This window comes from Candoia aspera, chromosome 1 (genome assembly GCF_035149785.1).
Source record: "Candoia aspera isolate rCanAsp1 chromosome 1, rCanAsp1.hap2, whole genome shotgun sequence".
Classification (NCBI taxonomy): domain Eukaryota; kingdom Metazoa; phylum Chordata; class Lepidosauria; order Squamata; family Boidae; genus Candoia; species Candoia aspera.
The window spans coordinates 248,473,421-248,496,966 of NC_086153.1; the positions used below are offsets into that span (position 1 = coordinate 248,473,421).

Genomic DNA, 23,546 nt, shown 5'->3' on the forward strand with positions numbered 1-23,546 from the left:
ACTCAGGAACTCAAGTGGTGTACTTAGTGCTCCTTCCTCTTATTTTCCCCTAACATCAACAACCCTGTGAAGTAGCTTGAACTGAAAGTGATCGGCCCAAGTCATTTCATTTTACTGATTAGTCGAATTGACCTTATCAATAGAGCAAGATAAAATTAAAATATAAACAAAGCATAATCAGATAGTAAGAAGGGATACAATAATAAAACAAAATACATATATGTGTGATCACAGTACAAGGAAGCAGTAATCAGATGAGAGTCGCTTTACAGGGTACCCCAATTTGTTCAATATATTGGGATCTTAAAGCCCCAGCCTTCTATATGAACATAGCAGTTCTGTGTACAATGTATATATTAGTACCCTGGAGAAAGTAAGACAATCTAAAATTCGGGTCCCAGTACGCTGTTCTTTCCAATAGTGGAGATACATATTTAAGTCTGATGGATGCTTATAGTTGACAATTAAACAGGATTTGAGAAATATTTTCAGTATCAGGTGAACTGCATATACAAGTTCTCTCGTAGTATGGAATGCTGTGAAAGCGTCCATATTTGGCCATTGAATCCAACAACTCAAATCTTGCTCTGGAAAAAGCAAGATTGGGGGAAGCTCATAGAGACGTATTTTTCAGGCTGAAAATTTGCTTTGTTAATAGCCAACCACTGTAAAGATCTATTTTTGGCTAAAAGCTCCAAATCAGTTTGGGCACTTATATCCATAACTCCTGCATAAAAATTTTCCTTGCTTGGGGGGCCCTGGATAGTAAGTGCTGAATAGAAAGCCCACAACATGTGATAACATCATAAAGTTGACAAGCCCACGTATTAGGCTACATCATACTTAGCTGTTCACTTAGGCAGATTCTAGGAAGTCTATTAAGGTCCATTTTTTGAATCTTCAGCCAATATGTAAAAACTTTAATCATTAGATAAAAGCCTAATTCCGCTCTGATTGCTGAGGCAGATGTGTTCCTATCAGTTCCTAAAATGTGCCTCAGGAAGCCTTAGGGTGTCCTAGAACCTGGGTATCCCAGTTCTTACTCCTAACTTTAACCATAATCATTTTCCTGCTCTGCCCTGATACAGTATGTCCTTTTCTGGAATATTTTCATTTTTTAAACAATCTTCAAATTAATCATTTTTCTTAGGTAAAACCTTATCTCAGAAAATAATTTCATTCACTCCAAAACCAGAAAAAAGTGTTAAAAAGACTTTTTCCAGTATGTCCCAAAATTTCCAAAGTTCTTCTATGTTGATTTAGAGAAAACACATGATAAAATTAATAGGCTTGTACATTTTGTGGGAGTATGAATTTTGCTTGCTGAATGCAATAAGGGTAGGATACGATAGAGGTAAAGCATTTTTGACAATAAATGAAATGCTCAGAAAATGGTTCAACACGGAGCAGGGAGTAACACAACAATGTGTGATGTTTCTTGGTTGTTTAATATATTTACAGATAAATGTGTAAGGGATGGCTGTGTATAAATCTGTGCTCTGCCCACTTTAAGATATTGAAATGAGAGTTGAGTAGGTCAGGAGAAAGTTGAATGCAGTGGGACTGGGTTACCAAAAAGTGTGCATGGTAAAAGAAGAGTTGGGATCAAGAATGAATGAGTGCTAAATGGGTGTGGATTGAATATAAACTGAATAAACAGTGAGAAAGAAATATGTTGAAGTGATTTGGTCATTTATAGAAAATGGATGAACATCAAGCTGCAAAACAAAGGGAGAAAGGACCGAGGAATGAGAAGACCAAGAAAGCCAAGGAATGAAAAACAATGAAGAGAGGTGAGAAGTTTAAAGAAGAGAAGACAAAGTATGAAACAATGTATGGATATGGTGGAAGAAAAGATGATTTGCAAAGTTAAGTGATATAGTGAATGGTTTGGTGTAAACTATATGTAGCTGTATTTCTTTTTCTTATCTCATGCCAGTTCAGAGTAGCATAGAATACTGGGATTAAACCCAAATGTTTGAGCTCTTACCTTAATTTGAAAACTATCTTTCACAATTAACTGTGAAATAACTATGAAATTCAGACAGTATCTGCTAAGTACCTATTAGCTTTGTTATGAGGTATGATAAGTGAATTTAAAGGGAAACACAATCCAATTCATGTCCATTAAGCAAATGATTGTTTCAACATACTTTGTGAGTTCATAATCAGAAAGAAGATGTTTCAGATGCCTGGAGAGTAATTTCTTTTCCATGGAGAGCCGAACCCAAGCTCTAGCCTTACCAACATCTGTTTTGATCTCACTAATATTCTGAATATGCCTGAAAAGAAAAATAAAATAGATTATACTGTTATTATTGCCAAACCTTTTACTGAGGAAGAGAAATAGCTTCATTGATAATATTGTATTAATAAAGAAGATATAGTTTGTCCTCTAGCATTGGGATCAAATATGAAACGTATAGGCATAAAATGAATATAAAAGATGCATACAACAGCAAATACATACCAAGAAGAATATCTATGGCTCAGTAAAAAGAAAGAATTCTTCTATTTTAGTGACATGTAGATTTCCCAAACTCGCCTGTAGCCCTGTATTCTCTGAAAGAATCTTGTGCAACTTCCAACCCCCTGAGCTTCACAGCCTAGACAATCTCAGGCAGTGTACTGAGACAATTTTGAATTATTTCTCAAAAATCTAATTTAAGATTTAGCTAATTACTTACACTAAAAGATGGATTTTGATTTTTTTGTAGAATATTCTGTGAGTTAGAATTGTGAACGATATGAGATGAGACAAGTTTTTAATACTCAAAATAAAGCCATGTTTTAGAAAAGGTATAAATATTATGTCATTTAGGAATTATGTAGCTTCTACCTGGAAATTCACATTGACTTGGCTAAATGCTTGGGACTTAGAAAAAAGAGCTCCTTCTTTAGATTAAGGTTTAGAGCTAGGATGTAAGGCTGACCTAGTGAAAAATATGCCCTTGTGTATTCCTGTACTCCACCATGGCCTGGGAGCAGATGCTGCTAACAAGCTGTCTTCCTTGGTTAGCCCAGCTTTGCATTATGTGTTAGTAGGTCTTTGAATTCATCCGCCCAACCAAACCCAGCAAATAAAGCCATGGTGTCATGAGTGAGGATGGCGAGCAGGGGGCTCCCATCCAGGCTGTAAAGCGCATGCGTAGTACTGAGGAATTAGGTGGCCATTCAAAGAGACACAGATCGGGCCCGCCTTAGTCTTTGGGGTTTATATGTCTGGGTTTTCCCATGCTTCTTCAGTTTGTTAGGATTCTCTGTTATGTAGCAGTAATAAAACACTAGAGACCTATTCCTTGTCTCAGCGTGGTTCCTGGCTGTTAGGACACATGTATGCGTTTAGTTTGGTAATTATTGTATTCTTGGGTCTCTCACAGGTAGACAAAATCAAAGGCTACATTTACTTGTCACACTAAGGTTGGCTATGGACAGATTATTAAGACAGGGTGCAGGGTGGCCAAAAGGGCAGAGATGGGAGGGGAGATAGGCGGGTGTGGGGAGTTGAAGCACCCCTGTGATCGTAAGTGCAGGCGGGCTGCCAAGTGCCCAAATTTTGATCATATAACCGCAGGGGCGCTGCAACAGCCGTAACTTTGGGGACCAGTCGTAAGTCCTTTTTTCCAGTTCTGTTGTAACTTTGAACAGTCACTGAACGAATGGTCGTAAGTCAAAGACTACCAGTATTTTGATACTGCCTTTTGAAAGTTTGCTTTTTTTAGTAATGATTCAACAAATACTTTGTTTAAAGTAGTTATTATCTCCTATAGGAAGCTAACAACTAATAGATCCTGAGGTAGTGATCTCAAATAAGATCAGAAACTTTGTTGTGAAAACATTTTTCAGAATTATCAGTTAGCTAATGTTTAGGTTTCAATCTTTACCTGACTTACTAGAGCATTATATCCTGCTAAATATATCTGATACATACTTTTGAATAAACTGGCTCAGGATTCTGGTGCTTGCCTAAACACAAAATGATATTAATCAAAGTAATTAGAGTAAAATAAAAATGATTACATAAAATATTTTAAACTTGGTTGTCCTAAAAACTTGATTGAAACTTTTATCAAATCTTTAGGGTTTCAAAAATCCAACCTCATGTCCTGGATGAGGGATACTCTTAAAGGAGACATTCCTGGGTTGGCATCTGACTTCCTTCTTTCAGCATCTAGAAGAATCCCTAAAGTAAAGATTACAAACATTTGACTAAATATTTAAAAAATGCAAATGCTTTGATTTTAAGCAACATTTGAAGCCATTCTACTATACAGGCTACTATATGAGCTCATCTGTGGTCTTCATTGCCTCATCAGTTGGTGATAAGGTCTTATATTAGCCGTGATGCTCAGATTAAGGAATGACTCCTTCTAAAAGATTTACAGCTTGATCAACAGAGATCTGTGTTTCCTTATTTGACATATTCTCTCAAAACCTACTCCATCCTGAGTTCCTTCTACAGAGATAAATGAGAGCTGGTAGGCACAAGAAAATACCATAATGATTATTGAGAGTGGGAGTCAGTAGAGCTGAAATCTTTTTTCAAAAAAATCTTCAAAACTATTCTTTGAAAATGAGTATGAATTTTTCTTTTAGAATATTAAATTAGATTTCCAAAATGCAGTTGGAACTGCATAGATCAATAGATTGGGGGAGGTGGGAGGGCAGAGAACACAAAGTTAGTGATGAGGCAGAAGCTGAAATTGTTTGCAGGTTTTGAAGAACAGTTCCAATGCATGCCATGGCATAATTTCAAATGTGTACAATGATCTAATCAAGTCTGATTAGCCCAAGGCATTGCAATTCAAACGCATCAGCTTTTGTGTATTTTGAACTAAATTCTCTTATTCCCAGTTCCAGAATAGTGTGAAGCTCAGTAATGAAGGACATATACTTTTCTTGGCTCAAAGTAAGCTATATTTTATACGTAGAAATTAGCCTTGGGTTCTATCAAGTGCTAACAAGATATGGTATCATACATTTTCCATTAGCTACCATCATATTCTTTTGGACAAAGTAAACAAGTTATCTTTCTCTGCAGTATCCGTAAAATATATCTGCCCTTTGACCCAGAAGACATGTTTAGTAAACCCAGTTAGGTCCCTAAATGCAGAGCTTTTTTCTTTCATTGGTGTAAGTAAATGACTGACATTTATTCCCATAAGGATTCATCATCCCTTTGTGATGTATGAATACTAATATATTCTGCTAATTGTAAGGTTCTACTTACAATTAGCAGAATATATTAGTATTCATACATCACAAAGAAGATGCTATTAAAAATTCAGTTTGGAATCAGCCAATTCTGTCTTTGAGCAAGCCTTTATATTAATCCAGTTTCTTGACTAACATTTAAAACTCCATGCTCCACAGCTTTTCCAATAACTGAACTCATCCCAATAAATTTGACTTTTGAAGTCCTACAGTGAAGCTATGATAGGCACAGTGCTTTGGAGAGACAGACTAAAACATGTTATTTCAAACCCTATGACAGTGCCTTTCTCAGAAAAGATTGTTTAATTTAAAATAGTAATTCCAGGTGATACCTAGTAGAATATTTATATTTTACAACAGCAGTTCTCAGAGTGTGGTCTGGGGACCCCTGGGGTCATTCCTCAGTTTTAATTTCTAATAAATATCGATAGATATAATCCACACAAACCAAAGCAATATTTAAGAATGTAAAGGAGTCTTGAGACCAAAATGTTTGAGAACTGCTGTTCTAGAATAATTAGTATTCTCCTGAGGGTAGAATTTACATCAGACTTACATCAGTTTCAATAAATAAATGTATAAATGTATCTTCTATGTACTTTTGTTTTGTATTAGAATTTAGAATTATAATTTGTTTTTGTGATCTTTTTTTCTTGTACAAAATGGCAGTATAATTTTTATGGAAGACAACTGCACCTGAGGTACTGAAGCTTCCAGATGTAGGTTTTCGCTGTCTGTTTTCTTGGTAATGTAACAAGTGTGACCACAAAGCAGATTTCCCCTAAGATTAAAAAGAAAGATTATTTGTCAAATGCAAAGTAAATTACTAATATTGAGCATGATATATATCTTGTGCAAAAGATCTTTATTACACAAAAGGATCACATAAAAAGTGGCCACTGTATTCAACCAAACTAATAAAGAAAGGTACAGGGGAAAAATCTTCTGAATAAAGTGTACATACAGTATTTTTGGAAAAAACTTCAAAAGATTTTCAGCTATTATGAAAACTCACATGCTCATATTCAAATCAGTTTGGATAATTCTATAGACTAAGAAGTGTCTTCCTTGAGAAGTCCATAATGCTGGAAAAGATGGAAGGAAAGAGAAGAAGAGGATGGCCACTAGGAAGATAGATGGGCTTAGCTGGGTGCACGTTTGGGAGACCTGAAGGACCAAGGTGAGGACCGATCATTCTGGAGAAGGTCTATCTATGTGGTTGGAGTCAACACCAACTTGATGGCACATAATCAACTGACTAAGATACAAGGGGTACTTGTTCTGGTATTTTGGGGTGCTGTCTCTAACCTGTAACAAGGTGATTAAGGCCAATAAACACATGAAAATTATAATTCAGTACCTGTACTAGACTATAGTATAAACCTGCACACACATACACACAAACAGACACATAATGTGTTCTTTACGGGAAGTTGACCTTCATTTTAAAACCAATACTTACATTAAAATGGATTATCTGCACTATTATCTTTTCTTTTGATAAAGGGAAGTTAATGTATGGAGCAAAACTAATTCTACTTATGCAAAAAGTTAACCTCTCAGCCCACCCTCAATCTTTTAAACACTAAGGGGTGGGGTCATTTTATAATATATAAATTCACATTACACATGATAGTAGGTAAAGGTAAAGGTTTCCCTTGACGTAAAGTCCAGTCGTGTCCGACTCTAGGGGGCGGTGCTCATCTCCGTTTCAAAGCCTTGGAGCCGGCGTTGTCCATGGGACACTTCCGGGTCATGTGGCCAGCATGACTCACGGAACGCCGTTACCTTCCCGCCGAAGCGGTACCAATTAATCTACTCACATTTGCATGTTTTCGAACTGCTTGGTGTGCAGAAGCTGGGACGAGCAACGGGAGCTCACCCCGCCGCGCGGTTTCGAACCGCCGACCTTCCGATCGACAGCTCAGCGGTTTATTCTTTGTAAAACAAATGCAACCATTCTTGCATGTTACTTGGGAGTGAAAAGGCTGCTTATTGGAAATCTGCGGAATGACACTATGTCTGTCCTAGGACAGGGACATAATTACAACCTTGGTTTACATTATCTGCTTATATACCTGAAAGTATATTTTATTTTTCTCAAAATTTTATTTTGATCTGAAGTCCTTATATAATATGCCCCAGGCTGCTCAGAATCCTGAGCTAATCTCCAAGCCTTTCCTAGACCCTTGGGTTTCCTATAACATAATACAGAGGACAGACTGTTATATAGTTTTATAACAGCTAGTCCCACAATGTTTTATGGAACACTGTCAGAATTCCACCAGAAAGTTCCCTCAAGACAGGAGCAGAAACTTGGAAACGGGTGCCCCAGTCACTACAGATAGCTAAAATATAAGGTAATGGGACTCAAAACGATCACATAGGATAGGTACTGATCAACACGTGGGGAAAAGACTTGCTCTACAAATGGATGAATTATTCCTCTGCCTATTTCTGCCATTATACCAAACTTCAAGCACTTTATAGTGATCATGGAAGCAAAAACGCCTTAGGCAGTTCCTAATAACAAAAGAGTTAGAGGGTCCACTCACAGAAAGAAACTGTACATCAGCCCAAAGAATCTGCCCAATCCTTATTGGAAGCAGTGAAAAGAACAGCCACGAGGGAAATGTCCCAGAGATCAATGGCCAAATGAAAGAGATTACAGGTTTATGTGCTTTCTTGTTTGTTTATACAAAAGACTGTTGCTATGTTGCCTTTCCCCAGTATTTCTTAAACAAAAAATCAAAATTAAGAAGTAGTTAAAAAGAAAAAAACACCAAGAAGAAAAACAAAAATATAAGAAAGGAAGAAAAGAAATTTGGGAAATCTTAGTACACACCCACACATGAAAATTCCTAAAAAAAAATTCTCTTTATTTTTCTTTTATTCTTGGTTGATTTTTCAGCTTTTTTTTTTTTTTGCTTTTATGCTTTTTTGTTCAATGAATACATATGTGATAAGGAGAAACTTTTAAATCACCCACATTCAATATTTCCACCTGATAGAAACAGGAAAAGGGCCTTCTCTCAGTGGCTGTTCTCAGGGTTTAGAATTTGCTATCAATGGAGGTTGGGATACTTCCTTCTCTTGCCTTGCACAAGCAGGTTTGGATGTCCAGTTTAGATGTTAGAAGTCAAGTTATGCAAAAGCCTTTGGTTAAGGCTTGGAGCTTCTTCATTCCACATATGGATACATCAGAAAGTATCTAACTAACCACAATCTCATATTTCACACAAACTTAAAAACAATGGCTATCAGCTTCAGAACTAGCAAGGATCTTAATCAAACTTCCAAGCCATACTTATTCTGTAATGGGTAACAATAATTCCATATTCAGACAAAACTAGACATTATTGCTGGAGATTCTCTAGTTTAATCACTGCTAATCCAGTCCGCATGTGTGAACAAAAGGCTTATGCATATTTTAATTTAATGAGATATGAAATGTTACTATACTTCTGTTTGAGGCACACTGCAACCCAGATTTCACAAGAAGTCCAAGGTTGGACAAGTTTTTAATTCTGATTTAAACTTTTAAATATTGATGATTCTATAATTACAATTACTATTATACTATTACAGGTAATACAAAATACAGTTTATATTGTAAGGGCAAATACAGATATCCCTGTAAACAATGCATCTCCATGTAACACCTATACAATGAACAACAGGTATGCTGACTCCCAGTGCTGGAACGGGGTCATGAAAAGAGCATAAAAACCTGAGTGAGCTGAAAACAAATGAAAATCACATTATATGGAATTATAATTACACTCACAGTGCTCAAAGCCAAGGGTGAAGAATGACATGTATATACACGAGAAATGACCACAGAGAAAATGATGCCAGAACTGACAAATTATCAAACATCTCAAAATTACACTGGATTAATAAATTAAAATAAAAATTACAAATGGAAAAGAAAATTGGCAATTAGGTAACAAAAGGGATCAAGTAGCAAGGGAATGGGCAAAAGTTGTATGTGGTATGAGGATGTTAAGGGAAGCTATCCTCATTCATACTTATAAAAGGCATAACTTACTGAAAAAAATATTTTTAGAACTAGGTTAATATGCTATAAACCAAAACTGGTTTTGCAAAGAGGAATGACTGGAACTGTTGCACCTCTTCCATCAGATTCCTGAATACTCTACCACAACAGACCGTTCAGCACTGTTTGCCAACATCTTCAATCAGTCCAAAGAATTAACCTTATGTATGGTTGGCCTCTTGGTGGTCTGAAAGGCCCAAATCTGAGTTGTAGCAGAGTATACTGATGCTCTATCTTCTAGGATGAAAGTGGTACAGCTTCTATCCTATGCAGCATATAAAGGGAAGGGGAAAGTCAGACAGCATATCCTTCACACACAGAAACTATTACAATTTAGAAGTGGATTCAAGCGAAGTGAGCTCTGCTTAAATGACCAGGAAAAAAATTTAAAAGATTTGTTCTACAGTAAAACATTTCAAATGTATCGCTCTCCCATTGTATTCATGCATAATCAGCAAGGTGTTTACAGAGAAAGTCTATCAGTTTTTCTCTCTAAAAGATGTAAATATTCATGAAACAAGTTTATTTTATCATCTTCTAATTAAAGCTCACAGTAAAGATGCCAGAAAAACAATTAGGAATGATTGGGTTGGATCCAGACATACTATAAGCAGAGTTCTGTTCAAGGAAAGGGCTCCCATTTGGCTCTTGCAAACATATTTTTATCAATTCAGCCTTTCCTCTGAAGCACTGTGAACGCTCTAAAAATCTGCACTGAATGTTTGGGGAACTCACTGAAACAGTGAGTCAGTGATGTCGAAAGCTGGAAGAATAATGGAAAGCCTGCAAGTATTGGCTGTATCACTTTTGTTCATGGGAGCCTCTCCTGGACCCAACCCTACATTAATGGTTAATTCTCATTTACATTAATATCCCCAATCCTATTTAAAAAGAGTAATCAGCATTAAATATCCATAAAAATACATTTCTTACCTGCTTCACCTGAAGCCCATGGCTCCATATTCTTTCCAAAAGATCACAGAGACTGGCTATCAATGTATTTTCTTCCACCCCTGTAATGTTCACCTCACCATGACCAAGTTCTACTGCTTCACGGCCCATTTTTTCCACAAGCATCCTCTTTGTCTTTCAAAATAAAAAGCATACAAAAGATACGGTTGCTTCTTGAAAAATCAGAATCTTCTATCACCTCAAATGAGCAAAATAAGTAGCAATATAATCAATTGTTGAACTGACTAATTATAGTACGAAATATATAGATACAAAATCACCAACAGACTTCTTTCCGTTATGACATTCTGCCAGTACTGATCATTTATCTGCCATACATTCATCTGCCGAAAGAAAAAATTAAAGATTTGGTTGACTCAGTCTATTTTTTCAGCTATGATTCATCATTTATATCTGCTTTCATTTAGTGTGTGTGTAAATCCACAGCGCCCGTTCTGCATTATTTGAATAACAAGCAAGAAAACTGCTAGATGTAACACACAGGGAGCTGAATCCCAAACACAGGAGGAAGAGTTCCCCACCTTCTTCCTGTTGTATCTCAGTGTCGTAATGCCACTCTTGAGCACTGGGGAGCCCAAAGAATATCATGATTGTTACAGCTAGCAGGAGAAATCAAAGGCGTTGCTTTTTGCAAAAAGAGAAGTGTTTTCATTCATATAAGAAGCTCCTCTATCACCTGCTCAATGAGTTGAAATATGTGTGTGATACTGTATACTGGCAGATTCTCTTTATATCCATAAATGCTAAAAATAATGATTATTCTTAAAGGAAAAGCAGCAGAATCTAAAAATGTTAGCACTCTAGTTAAAAATTGTAGTAATTGCCATACATTACTCATACTTTCATTAACCAAGTGCAAGAGGATAGGCACAGAGATAGATGATCTTCAAAATACCTGAGTAGGTATACATTTCATACCTGACATACTTGAATTCAGAAAAGAGAATTACATTATCTCTGAATATCTGCACCACATCTAACCCTTAGACAGACGTTAAATCAGAACAATGCATTCCATTTTTCTCGTTGGAAATATCTACTTGCCCTTCTAGAATTTTCCAGTGGGCAAGCTATTCTTTGTATGTTTGCAGGTGTCCTTCTCTGAAAAGTAACTCTAAAGCAACTATGCCTTCCCCACCTGATAAAAACTGAAGTATCTACTTCTCATTTAGAAAATCAGGCAGCCAAAGGTGCTGTTTGTGAAAGCCAGGAAGAGCCAGCATGCTAAGGACATTTTCTAACAGTGAATTTAAACCTAATGTGCTAGAATAGAATTGTGAGGCCAAGGTCAGGTTTATTAATAATGAGAGAAGCGATGAGTTTGATGCCAGCTGTTCTATAGTTTAAGGGGGGGGGGTTGTTTCTTCAGAGGAATCAGTCACTAGATTGATTATTGAGGAAACAGTCATGAACTGCCTGAGGAGGAATTACCATGGGGAGATATATCTGAAACTTCTGTTGCATCAAAGTACCAAGGGAATTAAATTTCACTGCAGTAAAATCAGAGTGACTAGATGCTTCCCAGTTCTTCACTTATTAAGCTTATCCCAATTATTCAGTAGTTGTCAACATTCTGTTATGAATCTTTATCGTTTTCACTTTGTTTTGTTGTTTATTTGTTTAGTCGCTTCCGACTCTTCGTGACTTCATGGACCAGCCCACGCCAGAGCTTCCTGTCGGTCGTCAACACCCCCAGCTCCCCCAGGGACGAGTCCGTCACCTCTAGAATATCATCCATCCATCTTGCCCTTGGTCGGCCCCTCTTCCTTTTGCCTTTCACTCTCCCTAGCATCAGCATCTTCTCCAGGGTGTCCTGTCTTCTCATGATGTGGCCGAAGTATTTCAGTTTTGCCTTTAATATCATTCCCTCAAGTGAGCAGTCTGGCTTTATTTCCTGGAGGATGGACTGGTTGGATCTTCTTGCAGTCCAAGGCACTCTCAGAATTTTCCTCCAACACCACAGTTCAAAAGCATCAATCTTCCTTCTCTCAGCCTTCCTTATGGTCCAGCTCTCGCAGCCATATGTTACTACAGGGAACACCATTGCTTTAACTATGCGGGCCTTTGTTGTCAGTGTGATGTCTCTGCTCTTAACTATTTTATCGAGATTTGTCATTGCTCTTCTCCCAAGGATTAAGCGTCTTCTGATTTCCTGACTGCAGTCAGCATCTGCAGTAATCTTTGCACCTAGGAATACAAAGTCTTTCACTGCTTCTACATTTTCTCCCTCTATTTGCCAGTTATCAATCAAGATGGTTGCCATAATCTTGGTTTTTTTGAGGTTTAGCTGCAAGCCAGCTTTTGCACTTTCTTCTTTCACCTTCATCATAAGGCTCCTCAGTTCCTTTTCACTTTCAGCCATCAAAGTGGTATCATCTGCATATGTGAGATAGTTAATGTTTCTTCCAGAGATTTTAACTCCAGCCTTGGATTCCTCAAGCCCAGCTTGTCGCATGATGTGTTCTGCATACAAGTTGAATAGGTAGGGTGAGAGTATACAGCCCTGCCGTACTCCTTTCCCAATCTTAAACCAGTCCGTTGTTCCGTGGTCTGTTCTTACTGTTGCTACTTGGTTGTTATACAGATTCATCGTTTTCACTTAGAAATTATTAAATAAATATAGCTTTTATTTTAGTTTTATGTTTCATCAGAGAATGCTAATAAAAAGAGCCTTAAGAATAATCTGACACTACAAAATATTTTGCAGTTGCCCCAGGAAAGCAGACATGGTTTGTAACCAATTTAACTACTATTCTTAGGATATACTATATTAGCCTCTAAAGAGACATGGTATGGAATAGCACAAATAGGACACCAACACTGGCTTGATCCTAGTGGCTATACTGAAATAAATTTACACTGTGGGAATCCACACTTGAAAAGATTAAGGCTTTTTGTGGAAATCCTGGGTGGACTGTATATTTAATTAATATATTCAAATGGTGAATGTTTGTTACTGGAGAAGATGAATGCAGCAACTGTTTGCTAAAATGTGTAGGGTGCCACTATCTTCATTTAGAACACCTTCTGATGTCTAGATCTGGGCTGGCTGCCCCAAGTGCCTCAAAATCCCTCCTATCATAAGCAGATTTAACATGTTCTTTACAATAACATAAGCTTTACAGATCTATCTATCTATCTATCTATCTATCTATCTATCTATCTATCTATCTATCTATCTATCTATCTATCTATCTAATTTATATATTTAAATGGTGGTTGGAATACACCAAATTAAATATTTAAGATTATAGGGAGATATGGAATCAGGAACTGGAATGTATAGCACACAAACCTTAATGGAATGCCTTTTTGGTATATATGTATTATAATTCTAGATTTAAAATCATGGTTAATTTAACAAATATAGCAAATACTGAATACAGATCTTTTTCTGCTCACTGTTGATATAGCATTCAAAACGTGACTTTAAATCATAAAATATAGTTATATTTCAGAACAGCTCTTTTTTGGGCAGAAGATATTTCACTTATTAATTTTATTCTAGAAGGCTCATTGTATTTTGTAGACTCACTGGGTTTTGAGTTATATTCCAACTGTCTAGAAACTAACAAGGAGACAACAGAAATGGATACTGTGTACTGGTATCTTTTCCATAGGTTTTGCCATTGTCAGTAAGAACTGAAAATTAAATCAGATGACCTTTTTCTGAAGTTTATTATTTACCTTAAAAATCACTTTTTATTTTCTCACACATTTTTTTGATCCACACTGCTTGACATTTATTTCAACTTTATCACTATAGTTCAGCAATCTTAGAAATGGGTTCAGATTAATTGCAAGCACATTTTACCCACAGACCACTTTAATTAGTAATATAGTATAGTGGTCCAGTCTAGTCTAATTGCCTTAAGGCTAATTCTTGGCACTCTTCTGCCAAGGTAATTTTTTCATTGGTTTTTTCTTTACACCTTCAAACATTTAGTTATATGGAAAACAGCTTATTTTATTTATTTATCAAATTTGTCACCACCCATCTCCTCCCACCAGAGGGACTCTGGGCAGTTATATAGGATATGTGACCACCTAAAAATAATTTAACAGAAACAATTCACTGTTGCTCCTTGATTTTTGTATATGCAATAACAAATATTCACAGAATCACAGCAGTCCATGAAGTGGCTCTAAGAAGAATGACATTACTTGTGCCTATGAGTCCAAAACCCTGAAGTCAAAATACATGGAAAACTGTATATTATTAGAATAATATCATCATTAGAATCATCCCATTATTAGCAGAATGTCTTACTTCCATCCCATTCAAGGGAACATTCTGTATTCACTGAACTGATCAGTTCTGTCTCATTTGTGTGAAGCTTTGAGAATATTACATCAAAGGCTATCAGTATTATGAGAAATAATCGACTATAATGGTCCAGTTAATTCAGCTCCTCTGAAGAGCAGAATTATATAATACCTTATTTCTGCATTCCTTCAGCAATCCTTCAACAAATTTCCAATTGGTCTGGGCAATTACTGATGGTGATAGATTAGACAATTTGGGCTGGCGGATAGTGCTGCCCAGATTTCGAGCTTCTTGGATGTATTTCTATAGAAAGAAAGGAGCACAAGATATAGACATAGACATAGACATAAACATAATTCTAAATTTAAACATTTGGAATTTCTCTAACAAGAGAGTAAAATATATCTCTCATAAAAAAAGACTACATTTTATGTTATATTGCAAATAATATTTGAACTGATGTTCCCATTCAGTTTTAAATAGCCTGGCTATAATTATTGCACAACATTTCACTGCAAGAGTAATATTTTTCCAATATTACAGAATCATGCTTTGAAATAGCACAGTAAGACCGGCTACTCACCTGTAACTGAGGTTCTTCCACTGGCCTTCTGTGCAATGTACCATTGAGAGCTGAGCTGTTTTTAGAGGAAGGATATTCTACCCCTATGACTATAATAGTGCTAAGAAGGTACCTCATGCCTTCCATTAGCTGATGTAGAACCTCAAGAGAATGATTGCCTGTGAGGGGACAGAGGGTGGGTTGTGTGAATGCACAGATAATATCTCAACAAAGCACAGTTGCAGTAAGCAACTTGTTCTTCTGTGTAATGATTCTGTGCATCACACAAATGGGTGACTAGCAAACTATACTTACAGAGGGCAGGTAAGTAAAGAGTGGAAAATAAAAGGCAGCACTGTATTTCCAAAGGCTTCACTAATTCTTGCTCTGATATCCAACTTATATTGTTGAACAAATATTGTGATCATGTTGCAGCTCAATAAACATTTGGTAAGAGAATCCTCTAAGCCACAAAGGCTGTAGAAAAGTAAGATCTAGCTCTTTTTTATGAGGGTAGACTTGCCAGCTAGCATGCCAGGTGGGTAGCAGCTGTCACCCAGAGGAACAAGCTATTGAAATGAAACTTTCTGCCTTTGCTTATGGGATGAACGGCAGAGTACGAGTCAAAAATGCTGCTGAGCCCTTGAGGCTGTGTAGTTTGGCCAGGGCTCCCAAGCAGGGAAAGTAGATGGAGTCAGGCAAGATATAGTAGGTGAGATACAGTATATTAGAGGTCACTGAGTGAGCCATTACAAGGGAGGGGAGTCCTACAGTTTGGTGCTGGTCTCCATTTCTAGCTCAGCTGCCTCATTCCTAGACTCTTGAAGCCAAATTACTGTCAATCTTGGCTTCAACCTGTTGTTAGTGAAGTCCAGATTCACCTGTAATTTATCTGCATTTATCCACAACTTAGTAGTGGATGAGTGGGCTGACCTGGCATGTATTACTGAAAGCTTGTTAGGTGAAGGTTGAAATGTAACCCTCTCAGAGATCTGCCCTCCTAGGTTTACAGTACTACAATAGCTGTGATACCAACTTACAGGTGGGCAATGATCTTGAGAGACAGATTTAGTTATCAGAGGTACTACTTTTGTGATGATAATGTGTAAGTTGGACTGGAGGTACAAGTTGGGAGATTCTGCTTGTGTACTGCTCTTCCTGCTGCCTGAATGGTTTCTTGGTCTCTGATGTCATCTTTGGGCTGGTGTTGGAATTCCTCCACTACTGGTGCTTGAGGATATAAATCTCCATGCCCTGAGGGCAGATTCTGGGAAGACTAAGGAATTCATGGCCTCCATGGTGACCTCGGGTTTGTTCCATGTGATAGTTGATCTGACACCAATGGCTAGTTTACCCTGGATTTTGTTTTTGCCTCAGAGCAGTTGATGTGTGATCTGAATACGGAGAACGTTATGAGTCCTTTGCCATAGTCAGATCATTTCCTGGTATGAATGCCACCAAGGATATCCACAAGGTGCGAGGGCTGATTAAGGATCACTTAAGATGCCTTATTAATACAGATAGATTTTGAAGGTGCTTGGGGATTTTCCCACAGACCTGGCAGGCAATTTGTGGGTTGGTCGCTGGAAGAAAGTCATAAACAGAGTGTTGGATATTATTGACTGCAAGTTGCCTACATCTGTTTGCCAGTGTTCCTTGGTTTCCTTAGCAGCTCTGGGAGATGAAGAGAGATGTCTGGAGTTCCAATGGAAGAAAACAAAAAGTGAATCTGATCAACTATAGTAACAACCACATTAGGGGTATATCATGTCAATATGAATAGCAAAGTGTCAGTGTTTCTTCTCACTTATTGTTTGGTGGATTGTTGTCCAGCCTTTTTAGGGAAGGATAGGCAGAAAGAACTGTCATAGGGCCAGTGTGATGCATTTGCACATTTTGCTAAAACTGTAAAGGGTCTTGGATCCACCTGTCTCAAATGCATGAGTGGCATCCATAGCAGCTTTTCAATGTGATATGGAAATTAATCAATGGATTTATTTCAGCCTGTGGACTCAGGTGAAATGAGTAGGGTGCTTTCTAGCATGAGCTTTGCTACTTGTGAAATGCCCCTCCTGGCTCCTTTGTGGGGTGGGGGAGGAGGTTTGAGTAACTTGATTGGGGAAGTGATCAGTGTTTCACTAGGAGGGAGGGTTATGCTACATGCTTTGAAGATGGCAGTGATGCAGCACCTTCATAAGAGCTTGTTGAGAAGGTGGTGGGGCTTCAGTTACAGAGTACCTTAAAGGAAGCAGATTATTTTAACCCTTTCAGTCAAAGTTCGGGGATGGGCATGAGATGGTAATAACATCAGTAATTCTGGAAGATAACCTTAATCAAAATTTGGAGAGAGGTACTGTGATCCTCTTAATCCTTTTGGACCTCTCAGTGATTTTCAATACCATCATATCCTTCTGGAATGCCTGTGAGGGCTGGGAGTTGGGGACATGGTTTTGTGGTGGTTTCATAGTGCTGATGGAGAATGAGGATTTGTGGGAGCTCTCCTGTGAGGTGCCAAAAGGTTTAATCATCTCTACTGTTTAACAGGTATATAAGAAGTCATCCATCAGTTTAGGATGAGGTAGTGTCAATATGCAGATGATACCCAGTAGTGTATCTCTACCCTGAGATGGACTGGAGGTGTCACAGAACTGTCCTGAGTGTCTGGAGTCTGTAAAGGCTGAGATGGCACCCTAGGAAAGTTGAGTTGCTATTTGTCCAGAACTTAACTGTCTTGTTAGCGGCAATTTTAACCTGGATGAGAGGCATTCCCCTTTGTGGAGCAGTTATCCTGACTCACTGGAAGTTCTGACTCACTGAAGCAAGTGCCATCAGAGCCATGGGCAAGGAAGCTTTTCTCCAACTTCACCTGGCACACCAATTGTGGCCCTATCCAAAGTGAGAGGCCCTAGCAACAGTGATTCATGACAGTATCACCATTTGAAGGGACTACAGCAATGCACTTTACTTGACGCTGCATTTGAAGATCATTCAGAAGCTGCAGTTGGTGCAGAATACTGCAACCTGTGTATTGGCTGGTAAAAGCTATTACAACAGTATAGCACCCAGTATTAAGGGTCTTGACTAGGCCCCCAATAAAGTTCCAAGTACAATTCAAAGTGCTGATTTTAATCTTTAAAGTCCTACATATCTTCATTCCTAGATGTCTTTAGGACTGTCATTTCTAGGTGGAAGCAACTTATCCCAGGTTGGGAAGCTCAACTGCCTCTCAGTTGTGAGGTAAAGGAAAGGGGACCCAAAAGCAGTATTTTTCTGTGATGGCCCCTACCTTGTAGAACAGCTTCCTCCCAGAGGTTCAGATTGCATCTACTTTTGCATCCTTTGGAAATGCCTTGAAGACAGAGCTCTTTCACAGGGCATTTGAAGCCAAATGGTTCTATGAATTATTAAAGTGATGTAATTTTTATAATTTTATAGTATTATACTATTGTTTTATTGGATTAATTTTATTATTTGTTTACTTGTTACTACAACTTACATGCCATACCATTTCCAAAGATTCTGAGCAGCTTACAGTAGTACTATAATAAGATTTAAACATAAAAATCAATTAATACAATTATATTCTACTAATCCATTGTGCCACCTTTGGGGTAGCATGATCTTCTTCATCCCCAAATGCCTTTCTAAACAGCCAAATTTTTATGGCTCTCTGAAAACTTAGTAAGGAGGAGATGATCTGCAACAGCTTACCCAAATGAGGGGCCCAAGTCTGAAGTCACTGAAGATGGCATTCTCTCACTGGTGGAACTTCAGCAAGCCCTTTCTCTCAGGTCTTATTGGACAGGGAGATTCAATATGGAGAAGGTGATCACGGAGATATTCAGGTCCTGTGCCACATAGGGCTTTAAAGGACCTTGAACTGTACCTGGAAGTTAACTGGCAGCCAATGTAATTCCAGTAAGTACTGCTGTTACAAGAGTGAATTAGCATATCCACCATTTACTACCCGAACTGCTTCACGTTGCATCAGCTGAAGCTTCTGTAGTATCTTCAGTAGTATGACTGATGTGATCCACAATGTCTTCTTGCAAGATACATTGCCAAAAAGAACTGTGGTAAAATAGGAGATATCTAGCTGGGCATACGCACAAGCACAGGTGTGGGATATCCTATCACCAAAAAGAGCTCAGCCAGAATGTCCTAAATAATACACTGCACAGGCATGTGAACTCATTTGTGAGATACACAGACACCATGAACAAAAATTAGATGATGCTAAATTTATGCTATATATCACGTGTTTGGAGTGAACAAAAAAAGCACTTTTCAGACCAGCTATACACAGACAAACACAACAGACTAGCTAAAGCACTGAAATAGATTCAACAGAGCACTTAAAGCCAATTATGCTGCTCTATGTTTAAACATAATTGCAGCTGAAGCTTTCAAAAGAAAATCTAGCTGCTGCTGAGACAGAAAAGGTAGCAAAACAACACAAAACTATATAAATCAAAAGTCAAATAGCTAATATTAAATAGGAGCATGGTAGAGCAGCATGACATTTTAAATACTCATATGCAAGAACAGGTGATTTAAGACAATTCATGACTTTTCAGTCAAAAAAAGGATGATGTAACATAATTTACAATTAACGGGAATTTGAACAGATAAAGGAATACAATTTTACATCAGTGTATAGCACAGTAAAAACAATTTTAAAAGTTAGAAACATAAATCACAGTTTTATGAGTAACTATTCTCCAGAAATGATATTTTCTTTTAGAATTATTATCAATTACACCATATTGATTTTTTTTCTCTCTTGCTTTTACTTAGAACCTTCAGAGTACAGCGAAACCTTGATTTAATGGACAAGGTAGGGGCTGGGGTGCCTATTATTCTCAGTTGTCTGCTAAATTAGAGTATGTGGCCATAGCAATTTATTTTATATGCATGTGTAATGATGTCATTACATGAATTACCCATTTGCAGTCTAAGACTGTAATAAAAGTTATGCTGTGCCATTTATGTAAAGTTACATCATTTATGTGATGACATCATTTTACAAATGATTTAAATTGACATCATTAAGCAAATGGCATAAATGGCTGTGAAAATCTGATCTACTGCCTGCAAAGTTTATTGTATCATGGTCTGGTAAACTGAGGTTTCAATATATTTTCACAATAAGTGATAATTGGATTTCTTTCTCCAAGGTGGGTTGACTTCTCTCACCTCTTCATATCCCCACCAGCCCTCATGTTGTGGATCACACCCTGCTTCACTCCCACCATTGAAATTATTGGTCCTACCGTGAGCTCTGGTACTGCTTTCATGGTTACTGAAAATATGGAGCCATTTCACCAAGTAAAGATGGTAGTCCCCTCACAAATCACAACTACCAAATGCTGAACTAAGGATGCCACATTCATCACCAGTGTGAAAGAGTTACCCTTAATTTTCTCTATACAATTATGTGTACCACCATATGTGAACCACTCTCCTGAATAAATAGACATAGCTTTAAAGATTTGAGATGCTTTTTCCTTTTTTTTTTTGGTAGAGGCAAAATCAGATAAGTTACTACTTATAGAAAATGTTGATTCTATAATTCAGTAACGTCACAAAACAGTTTTCACCTCTCTCTGGTCGTTATCAAGACGCAGGTGCTCAGTGTGCTGTTTCTGTCTGTCTTTCCTCCTCCACTGTGCAGGTGCGTTGCGTTTGGTCCATCTAGAAAATCAAAAGTGGTATTCTTTAGGTACACTAGGTAAATAAGAGCAGAATGTTCATCCTGATCTGAAAGTGCTAATAATAATATAGATTAACCACCAACACGTAGTAGGTCAAGCTCAGCAACATGTTTGCTAACAAGAGCTGAAAACTATGGTGTGGAACCACAGGAGTGTAACACAGGGGGGGAAATAATTAAGCTATCATTTTTTTCTCTTATTTATCCATATAAAAATGAACTATGCCTGGCTGTGAGATTATATATTAATAACAAGATTGCTGTTGTATAACATTTAAAGTGAGTAAGACTTGATACTTTGTTTTGTACTGTCCCCTAGTGATAGCCTAAATGTTTTTTCTTTTTATCAACTCTAATTACAGTTCCTAAATTGTTAAATTTTAATTAATAAACATTTCATTTTCCAGACAGTGTCTGCATTTGCACAACACACTTAACTGAGTCAAAGGGGTCATGATGGTATGTAGTGGCAGCAGGGGAGGAGAACAGGGGACCACATTTTATTCCAAAACAGACTCAGGGGGAGACTTTCCCTCATCCGCTGTGACATTCAGATAGGCAAAGACAGTTGACAGAGAGTTAACTCTCCCATTCAGCTGTGAAACAGAGACTAAAATTCTAGAGAGACTCCAGAAGAACAATCACTCTGTCTCTGTGTTCTATATTTTTTGCACCTTGTGGCAGTACTGAGGGACGGAGGGAGGGAGGACTGGCCGCGAATTTTCCTCTGGAAGGGAAAAATATAGAAAGAAATCAGAATTCCCTGGCCACTTTGGCAGTGGCTAGGGAGCTTCGTAAATGGCCGCTCCTCCTTTTCACCAAGATACAGGTGGTCATACGCTACTGACACATTGAATTAAGTCACTTTTCTGAGGGAGAAGCTGACTTAGTCAACCACGTCAGCTGTACAATACTCACTTATTGCTTGCTGGCCCTGTTGAAAGTACATCAGATTGTAGCTTGGGGAAAAATCCAGGTTCATATTTTCCTTGTCCAATCTTCATATCTAATAAGTGGGGATGGATTGCAGTATGGTCTATTTTTGCCAATCTTAACTCAATAGCTTTTTCTGGGAGAAAAAAAATCATACATTGAACCATATGATAATGTAGCATAGCTGATGTTAAATTGTGAAATAAAAGGAGAATCTGAACCCTAAGTCTCTAAAATACAAACTAGGACACTACTGCTAGGAATACATATTCTATACAGAGTACTAGAAAAGAAGCAGGAGTCTGTTTGATACAGTTATATTACATGCAATTAGGTTATTAAAACAAATTGACCTACACCATTTTCCCCAACTCTTTGATAATTTAATTTGTTTGCATTCTGAGTCTGTGTCAGTACACTGTGTATAGTTGGTAGAATGTGGGCAACAGAAGCTTGGCATGCATAGATTATAAATTAGAGATTCTAGCTTGCATAGCATAGTATGGGCACGCTGGAGGTAAAACTAGACTTTCATTGCACTTCTAACAAACTGGCCAAAATGTGCCATAATAATAATAATAATAATAATAATAATAATAATAATAATAATAAACCTTTTTTATATTTAACTCAAGGCAGTGAGCATATCCAATTCTCCTGCCTATTTTCCCCCAACAACAACCCTGTGAGGTGGGTTGGGCTGAGAGAGAGTGACTGGCCCCAAGTCAACCAGCTGGCTTTCATGCCTAAGAGAGGCCTAGAACTCACAGTCCCCTGGTTTCTAGGCCAGCACCTGAACCACAACACCAAATTGGCTCTCCTTATTATCCTTATTTATATACTTATATTTATTTTATTATTACTTATATACTTATACTTACTTACTCTCCTTACCATTAGCAAGAAATACTGCAAGTAGCAGGATATGTCTAAAGTTGGTAACCTAATGTATACTTCTAACTTACTAAAGATTCTTTATGTGAAGACTTCAATCAACCAAAGCCTTACTGGGTGGCAGAGATCAATATCTACTGGTCCACCAGGTAATAACTATGGCATACTGAAAATTATGAGTTGGAATGCAAGAAGAGTAAATGGTAAAAAGCTTAAATTAATGAATGAAATTTAAAGAAAGAAAAATAGGTAAGTTGTGTTTCTGTGAAGCTAAGAGAAAAGATGTAATAGATCTGAGTGAAGGTGATCTAATCTTGTGAACTGATCAATCAATTCAGAGAGATGAAGGGGTAGGTATAATTATGAATAAAAGAGCTAAAATGTATGTCAAAGTATGAACTGGTGTCATCTAGGTTGTTGTAGGTACATAAGAGAGTAGAAATCTTTAGGTTTGTGAAATCTATATGTTACATTCCAAAGAATAGTGATAATGGTAGATCCAGAGTTAGCTTTTGGAAGAAACTATGCAACGTTCTGAATGAACGTGATCCAGGGGAAAAATTATTCTGCTAAGTGACTAGGCAAGAGAATACAGAAAAAGTGTTGGGGTTATTTAGAGACCCAGGAACAATGAGAATGGTGACCATTTGTGAATTGCTGCTTAGACAAAGGTCTATTTGTTTCAAAAACATGGTTTAATAATTAGTCTATTTGTGTCTACATATGGAAAAAGAATGAATATAAATCTAAAAGCATGATTGACTTCATTATTTATGATGAAATACTGACAGTATAACTGAAGGATGTAAGGGTTATGACAGCTTCTGAACATGGGACAGGCTATTTGTTGGTAGTGTTGAACGTGGATCATTAAAAAAAATAGATATCAAAGAAAAGGAAATAGTGAAAAAAAAGGAGTGAAAGTAGAATG

General features: G+C 37.4%; 1 protein-coding gene across 7 annotated transcripts in view; it reads right to left on the reverse strand.

Annotated features, from left to right (window-relative positions):
• The window catches only part of DENND5A (DENN domain containing 5A), a 68,176-nt gene that overhangs the window by 12,513 nt on the left and 32,117 nt on the right, over positions 1-23,546 (reverse strand). For 3 of the 7 annotated variants that reach the window (XM_063289435.1, XM_063289436.1, XM_063289439.1), the window contains 8 exons: positions 21,707-21,857; positions 20,676-20,769; positions 14,685-14,816; positions 10,208-10,360; positions 9,435-9,539; positions 5,911-5,995; positions 4,099-4,183; positions 2,154-2,282 (listed from right to left, as the gene is read on the reverse strand). In XM_063289435.1, coding sequence (XP_063145505.1) covers positions 2,154-2,282; positions 4,099-4,183; positions 5,911-5,995; positions 9,435-9,539; positions 10,208-10,360; positions 14,685-14,816; positions 20,676-20,769; positions 21,707-21,857 — 934 coding nt within the window. Of the gene's footprint in view, positions 1-2,153; positions 2,283-4,098; positions 4,184-5,910; positions 5,996-9,434; positions 9,540-10,207; positions 10,361-14,684; positions 14,817-15,088; positions 15,255-20,675; positions 20,770-21,706; positions 21,858-23,546 lie in introns of those variants that run through there. The other 4 variants (XM_063289437.1, XM_063289438.1, XM_063289441.1 and 1 more) reach the window with 2 other exon arrangements.